This window comes from Morone saxatilis, unplaced genomic scaffold (genome assembly GCF_004916995.1).
Source record: "Morone saxatilis isolate NCDOM2014 unplaced genomic scaffold, NCSU_SB_2.0 Contig11, whole genome shotgun sequence".
Classification (NCBI taxonomy): Eukaryota; Metazoa; Chordata; class Actinopteri; family Moronidae; genus Morone; species Morone saxatilis.
This window is the reverse complement of record NW_023339663.1, coordinates 31,094,656-31,103,016: the sequence shown is the minus strand read 5'-3', so window position 1 is coordinate 31,103,016 and position 8,361 is coordinate 31,094,656. Positions and strand designations below refer to the sequence as shown.

At 41.9% G+C, this 8,361-nt stretch overlaps 1 protein-coding gene across 1 annotated transcript; it reads left to right on the top strand.

Moving 5' to 3' along the window:
- The first annotated feature begins 1,982 nt into the window (after window positions 1-1,982).
- Window positions 1,983-8,361, top strand: LOC118320968 (G1/S-specific cyclin-D1). The gene is made up of 5 exons (XM_035652101.1): window positions 1,983-2,180; window positions 3,505-3,720; window positions 4,523-4,682; window positions 5,301-5,449; window positions 6,003-8,361. Exons 1-5 carry the CDS (start codon window positions 1,983-1,985, stop codon window positions 6,156-6,158), a joined length of 879 nt encoding a protein of 292 aa, XP_035507994.1. The 3' UTR covers window positions 6,159-8,361.

Genomic DNA, 8,361 nt, shown 5'->3' with positions numbered 1-8,361 from the left:
CACGAATGTTTTCTACACATACAGTGATGGTATATAGAAGGAAGAAGGTAAAAAGTGGAACAATCTGTATGTTTATTCAAATGCATTATAGTGAATACATATTTTGTAGAATATTGTTGTATTTTTCATCCCACACAACAAAAACAACAGCACAGTGGTGGTTTGTTCTGATGTGACTCCAGGCTCTGTCCACAAAAGTTGAACCTTCTTCAGGCATTACGGTAGTCCACCCAATAGCCCAGAGAGGAATTCAAGGAATGTGAAAAGCTCCAATTCATATTGAAACTAGATTAAAATGTGCACAACTTGACACTAAATGCTGAAATGCTACAATAATAAATGACAGAGCCTGCGTGATATACTTTGTATCAATGTGTAAATGTCAATAAATGTCTCCTGCTGGGTCCACCTCTGGGTCCTCTCCTCAGTCTACTGAATGCTTTCCCACATAAAGCAGCAGAGAGTGCTGCCCTTATTGATTATTTGAATACGTCAAAGGATTCTGATAGGGTTACCAATGTAACCAACAACAATGTCAACTTTTCAAGTGCACTGAACTTTTCCCCGCAAGTTACACTGACATCTGCCTAGTAACAGCAATACCTCCCATTGGTGCAACTCCAGTCTCCTCCCGTTTGTGTGTGTGTATGTGTGTATGTGTGTGTGTATGTGTGTGTACGTGTGTTAAAATGTCTTTAAACTTTACTATTTGCACTCCAGTATTGTGTTTTTGAGTAGCAATAGTTTTTGTCTGTGATACATGATAAACTATGCTGACGTTGAACTCCAAAGAATAAACTTCTAATTTCTTTTTGGATCGGTTGATGGATACACACTCAATTAATAATTGATTAAATAATCCCAATTTTACAGGTATAAAGTTAAAATGTGACACAGTGGGGTTCCCATACAGATGATGACTCAGCAGTCCTCAAACAATTAAAGTTAAACCTGAGAATAGTTGATTCAGTGCAATGGAGCCACATGGTGAGCTTTATGTTCACTGTGGATATACAGTGATCCACAACGAACAATTGTACTGAATGAATGCTGCATTACATTACAGATATTACAGGTACAATGGGTTTATAAGTGGACTATCAGTTATCATGTTAACTACACTTACTGAGAGCTACAGGAGCTTAATATAATACACTATCCTATCTGCCCCCCATGATATTTGGAGCTGGAATAAACGGAAATAAATAAAGCAGCATGTGTGTTTCACACTGCACTATTGTCCCATGTGCTCACCTCATGTCCAGAACAGTTTGGTGAGAGAGCGTTCATTGAGTCTTGGGGAGAGACAGAGGAAAGAGGAAGAAGGGGTGTGCGCCCTTATCGCCCCCTACCGACGCGAGGCAGCCAAGCCTTCTCCCCGGTCAGCTCTTCTCCAGCCGCACCCCCCCCTCCCTAAGACTCAGCCCCGGACCTCCCACCTCCTCCTTAGAAACTACCAGGCTATAGGAGGAGAGGACAGAGGAGGGAGGTGTTGGTTTGTGTGTGTGTGGGGGGGGGGTCCTCACAATCTCTGTTTTTCCTTTATATATGTATATAAAGAAATCCTTCCTTGCGCGCTCCCTAGCAGACTGCTTGTCTCTTTGATGCCCCTACCTCTTAACAACAGCTGACGTCATCCCGGCATCTACCCCCTCCCCACCTCCTCTTTCCTCGGCGCGTGCTCGCCGATAAAGTGTGTGTGTGTGTGTTTGTGCCCGTCTGTACGCGTGCGCGCTCGGCGAGCGCGAGACAGGGGTTTTTGTCTCGCGGGGGAAAGCGCTCTGTGCTTCAGAGGGCTCGCGCACACTGGAGGAGCAGCAGCACGCAGCAGCAGTAGCCCCGCGAGACGAAAGTGATTTAAAATACAGCCTCTCGTCTGCTGCAGCCGGTCCCTTCACTCACACTGTGACACTTAAACACGGCGAGACCTAAATTCGAGCCTACCAACGGTGAGAGTAACATTAACAGGCCTAACACAAACTATGGAGGACCAGCTGCTGTGTTGCGAGGTGGACTCCATCAGGAGAGCCTACCAGGACGTCAACCTGCTCAACGACCGGGTTCTGCGCACCATGCTGAAGGCAGAGGAGAACTACCTCCCGTCGCCGAACTACTTCAAGTGTGTTCAGAAAGAAATTGTGCCCAAAATGAGGAAAATAGTTGCCACCTGGATGTTAGAGGTACTTCACTTCAACTTTTCCCTCAGGGCCCGCTGCTAACTTGCCTGTCCGTCTCTGTAGCATAAACCCTAAAACAGGAGTCTAATGTGAAAGTTGTGTGTTAGAGAGGTTTGTTTGTGTTATTTCATTGTTCATGTTACATAAACGCTCTGAAAAGTAGCTATAGCCTACCTCATGAGAGCTGGGTGGTCCTACGGCTATAAAATGAGATATTGGTGACTCAGTTTCCAACACGAATACCTTTTTGTTATTGATTATTTAGTAGCCCGTATTTCTTTGTGATGGTTAAGAAATTAAATGAGGAAATATTCCAAAATAACAGCAATGTACACGTATGCAGTCTGGCTCGTGCCAGTAGCTATTGCGCGCCATCTTTGTTGTCGTATATAAGAGGGCTTTTAATATCATTAAAAATCTATAGCCTCAATATCAGCAGCAATGACAGTGTATCGGTTAAAGGTGTCACAAATGCATCTATATGATACGCTGGTTATATGGTGACTGCGACAGCTCGTTCGGCTACTAGCAACTGCTAAAGTTTGTTTTGCCTCACAAGAGTCACCGCCGTCTGCGAAGGTCGCGAAGAAAGAAGGAGATTTGATAAATGTACGAACTTGTTAAATGAATTTGAAGGGTCGGATTTGATAGATTATATGTTTCTTAACATTAACATTAACTTTTGGATTGAATTCTTTGCGGGTTTCTATTTTTAATTAATTTCTGAAATTGCGCACGGGAGCACCGAGGGGGAAGTGTCGCATGCAGCACGAGAAAAAGCCCGGAGAGAGAAATTAATTTATTTTAAATCTGCACGCGACCCAATTCGACATAATTGTCTTTGATCCGATCAGGCACTCGATGAGGATCATTTACGTGTTAATTGCGCCCACCCCGCTAATTTTTAAATATTTCTAAATATTTTTTGAAAAGATGACGAAGTTGAAATTAGAGACTGAAACTTGCATCGACGCCACCTTTGTGTCTCAGTCAGAACTGACTGCAAACTAATTCCTGACTCTTTTCATTACAGCACTGTTACTTACTCTAATTAATACATCCGATTGGGACTTTACATGTTTTGGGTTGCACAAAAACGATAGGCTACAATATTAAATAGCGTGCCACACAGGATATTTCAACTCTAAAAATGAACACGTGTAATTCATTTGAGTTATTTTCTTTCCGGATGACCATGGATAATGAATGCAAACAGCTGTGCACGGAATAAAAGGTAGAGCCAGTGGGGGGCCAAAGACTTAATAATGCATACGAATGGGGAATTTCCTTCCAGCAACCTCTAAGTGCTTTTCTCACCTCCCTATAGGTCTGCGAGGAACAAAAATGTGAGGAGGAGGTTTTTCCGCTGGCTATGAACTATTTGGACAGATTTTTATCAGTGGAGGCCACCAGGAAAACAAGACTACAGCTGCTGGGAGCTACATGCATGTTTCTAGCATCCAAGATGAAGGAGACTGTGCCCTTAACGGCTGAGAAACTCTGTATCTACACGGACAACTCGGTCCAGCCTGGAGAGCTGCTGGTAATTGAGTTCTGCAGACATGGATGTTGCATAACATATAAAGTACATGAGCAGCATTCACCGGAGAGCACATGACCAGAATACAGAGTGTGTGCAGGTCATCTGCTCTGTTAGTGCCACCAAAGAGTAGATTGTAGTCACATTTCATAGATAGATAGGAATAAGAGGAAGTATAAATGTAGCGTTTGGTGCCGCGGTCTCTGAATGGCTGCCTGTGACTTTCTCATGGTGACTAGAAGGCCTCTCTGATTTCATGAATGGTCTCAGTAACTGACAAGAAAATACTGATTCACAGCGACACCTAGTGCCCATAAGACAAAGCTGCAGACTGGCAATGACAAACTGAACGTGAATTACAGACACACACTTTTCTTTTGTTTGCTGTGACAATAAGTTTGTGTGCACCTGTTTCTATTGGAGTGGAGAGATACTTCATCACAATATTGTATCAGGATTTACTGCTGTAGCCTATGTATAGTATTTATAGGTAATCAGGTAAGAAACTCTTGATTTTGCACCTGATTGCATGAGCACTTACATGTCATGTCATGGAATGTCATGTCACAAAAATACATGTTTGAGAAAGTTGAAATGTGGAGAATGTTGCACTGCAGAAAAATAGAAAGAAAGTTGAAAACAAGAACCAGGATGGTATGAAAAAGCAAAGCAAATGAGAACATATTAAATGCAACAGCTGCAGGAACTAAATGTCACAGCGGATACAAAAGGAGGGGTCATTTTTTTTTTCTTTCCCTTAAGTGGGTCAGTTTGAGTGAATGCCTCTGGTCTGGTCCGTCCACAGCAAATGGAGCTGCTGGTTCTCAACAAGCTGAAGTGGGACCTGGCTTCAGTCACGCCTCACGACTTCATCGAGCACTTCCTGTCCAAGCTGAAGATCTACCCGTCCACAAAGCAAATCCTCAGGAAACATGCTCAGACCTTTGTGGCCCTCTGTGCTACAGGTATTTATGTCTTATATGTCTTATAATCCATATATTGGTTTAGAGGAACATTTCTATCTGTGTATGAGCATATATGAATCCTTATTGTATACATTTTCTTTATTTCATTGTTTGAATATGTTGCTGTAACCCATATTTATCTGTATGTTTAATACCTTCTGTTTCGTGTGTGTGTGTGTGTGTGTGTGTGTGTGTGTGTGGTTCTACAGTATTTTCTCTGCTGTAGCCTTTTACAGCTTACTGATGCACCTTTACACACAGGGCTGGTTAAAGTTTCAGTCAGAATTGAGGAGCTTTCTGGAATTGCTGGCTTTTGTCTTCTTCAAGCCAGTTTGTGGTTTTGTGGACCTGATTAGGAATACCATGTTCTCATTATTAGTTAATAAATGTTGAAGGTTCAGAGCAGCAGATGTGTAGTGCTCTGTAAGGATAATCAGTCATGTGTTGTTTTTCTGTGAAGAGCCGGAGGCAGGGGTTCCATCCAGCCTAGAGGCATGGATTGGGAGCTTGTAGGGTGTAATAATAAGTGGTTCTGGTGGATTATTCAAAGGAAAGTGGTGTTCTATAATGTGCTACAGAGGTTCTGTGTCGTAACACGTGCTTGTGTCGTTCCCACAGATGTCAACTTCATTGCCAGTCCTCCATCCATGGTGGCAGCCGGCAGCGTGGTGGCAGCTGTTCAAGGTCTCTACCTGAAGAGCCAAGATGCATCCTTGTCCTCCCAGAACCTCACCAACTTCCTGTCGCAGGTCATTCGCAGTGACCCGGTATGCAAACACACATTATTCCAAACCCATACTATATATGTCAGCTAAAAAGTCTTGAATCCAATGATCTGACATTTAGGCCTAAAATATCTTAAATGTGATTGTCATTGGATTTTTTTGCTTGCTAATAAGCTTGCTGTAACAACTAGGCTACTAAATTAAATACATACAATAAATCACAACACATTAATGATAAATTGTATCTAAATAAATTAAAATAAAATAAAAACGAACATCAATAGTCAAATGCATAGCCAGTATGGACGTGACATATGGCTTAAGGTCCAGTGTGTATTATGTAGGAGGATCTGTTTTTAGAAATGGAATATAATATTCATAAGTATGTTTTCATTAGTGTATAATCAGCTGACTATAAGAATATTATAAAAATAAAAATGTTGTTACTTTAGAATGAGCTGTTTTTAATCTATGAAGGTAGTGCGTCCTTTAGAGTCCTCCATGTTGAACCACCTTGTAGCCTGCAGAAATCCTGCCATATAACATTAATGTGTGTTAAGCCAGTGATTGATCAGTGTCCACTCTGTCCTTGTAGGATTGCTTGCGGGCCTGTCAGGAGCAGATAGAGTCTCTGCTGGAGTCCAGCCTGCGGCAGGCTCAGCAGCACAGCAGCACAACGGAAACGAAACTCGTGGACGAAGACGTAGACTTGTCCTGCACTCCAACAGACGTCAGAGATATCAACATCTGAAACAATTTGACAGCCGCATTGCACTGATGATCGAAGGAAAGTGGTCGACTGAGGGCGGTGACAGGCGGGCCGGGGAGGGGGGTGCCTCATCTGCCTCCCCTCCTCCCCCTCCCTCTTCCTAGTGGGCTGCTATCATGGCCGACATGTCACTCACTGTCCGCTACAGCTGCCGAGACGGGACCGAGTGCCCGGCAACAAACCCCAAGTCACATTTCCAGTGTCCCCTCCCATCCTGGGAAAAGAAATGAACACTACAGAAATGTACAAGAGATAAAAGACAGCGTATACTGACGCCCTGCGTGGGCGGGGGTCAAAGCCACAAAGCAGACATTTTAGTAGATATCTTTTCTTATTCCCTCAAATATTAAACTAGGAATCTTTAAATTACCACAGACTCAACTCACCTACTAAAACATTCTTGTAATCTGCCTTCTGGTCTTCACCTAAAATCTGACTTTGGTTAAGGAGAAGAGTTTTTTTGTTGTTGTTTCATTTCTCTTCTTTTATATGTAGAATGGTTTAGACTGCCTGTCCAAGCTCCCATGTTTGTCTTGTTGCAGTGCAGACATTCATATATCCCTGCTTGCTTATGTTTAGTCACTTTATTATATATGATTTTAGACCTCTTTATCAGTTAGTCTTATACCTCTTTTCTTCAGAGCTTTTGTTTTTTAAACCAAGTGTAGTGTGAGATGACCCTAGTGACTGTGGACTGCTTAGGGTTTGAACAAATGTGATTCTTTGTTCAACATTTCAGCTTGCCGTTGTTTGATGAGATCATATCAATGCGCGGCCAAGCAGAACAGTCCAGTCTGTTCTGTTTTCTTTTGTCTGTGTAGTTCAACCTAAACCATTCCAACGTTGTTTTCTAAAAAAAAAAAGCACTTTTGGTCAGCGCTGCTGGCCGTCTAAAAAAATCAGTGATAAAGTTTGTAAAACAAGATGAAAATGGAATGGGGGGTTTGAGCAGGAGTAGTCTTTTGGTGATGAAGAGTGAGTTGCACCTGGATCTGATTCAACAAATGGGACTAAAGAAATGACCAGTAGCTGCAGAAATATTTAAACAAACAAGACTGATTGCTGCTCCATACTGTCATTAGTCTTACAAGAGCCAGCGGCTTCAGTAGCTGCCTACCAGCTCTGAGTTTTAGTTCAACAAATGTTTCATGTGGGCCTAGCTGCTCTTACCTTTTTTTTTTTTTTTTTAAAAGATATGGTTGCTTTAGTTAAACCTCAGTGTGCAGAGCCAAAAGTAAAAAGAAGTATTATTTTTGTAGATAAAATAATACTTTATTTTTATATAGTAAAAGTTTTTTCTAGTTTGCTAACGAACTGTGGCTCTACCTGCTGATGTTTATCAGGCTGCGGGGATGCTGGAAGTAAGTCTGAGCATAACATTTATGACCAGGATAATTTGCACCGTAGTGAATAGTAATTAACAACAATTTATACACATTTTGTATAACTTTTTTTAGTGGATAAAATGGATTTAAAAAAAAAAAAGGTAAAACCACTTTTCATGTCATATATGCCAGTGTACACATGCACATCCCAGTAAAAAAGGAGGAAGTCATTATATGTTGAAATATTTTTCTGAACAAATACTTTTATTATGCCAGAGTTTACTACTTCCAGCACCCATGTCCGGCTCCAGAAATATTTGTAAGACTAAAACTCTAGTCTGCTTCTGAGTCACCAGGACCACATCTTCTCTGTTGCTCGACCTCAGTTCAAATACTGCTCATGGATTCTGGGAAGGGGATGAAGCTAAAAAAAAGAAAAGAAGTGTTGAGACTATTGACATGATTTTGCACAAAGCTAAAAGACGTGGGCTGCATTTCTTGCAGACTTTCCTAAAAAAAAGCGAGGGCGCTGAGGGCTGAAATGGCAGCAAAAATGGCAAAAAGGGTGAAGGCTCAACAGGGAGGTGTGTCTTAATGCTGTAGAGTTCAAGTCAGGGTTCCTATGCAGGGCGGGAAAGTTGTCGTGACCAGGTCGGTAAATGCTTTATATATGAAGATGGACTGATTACAAGCAGGAGGGCTCTCTTCAAATCTATTCTGTAAGAAAGTATTGAATTCTATGTCCAACTGCGTAGGAACCCTGTCAATTAGGTTTCTGATTGTACATTAAGGATAGAGAGTAGGAGAGAAACACTCCTTGTTTTCAGCTGCTATAGAAAATAAATCCCAGCTACGTGTTT

Bases quoted from the DNA above. Each gene is read 5' to 3' on its own strand.
- LOC118320968 (XM_035652101.1), top strand. From the start codon at position 1,983: ATGGAGGACCAGCTGCTGTGTTGCGAGGTGGACTCCATCAGGAGAGCC. The intron at 4,683-5,300 runs GTATTTATGTCT...TCGTTCCCACAG, and splicing joins TGTGGCCCTCTGTGCTACAG to ATGTCAACTTCATTGCCAGT. The intron at 5,450-6,002 runs GTATGCAAACAC...CTGTCCTTGTAG, and splicing joins AGGTCATTCGCAGTGACCCG to GATTGCTTGCGGGCCTGTCA.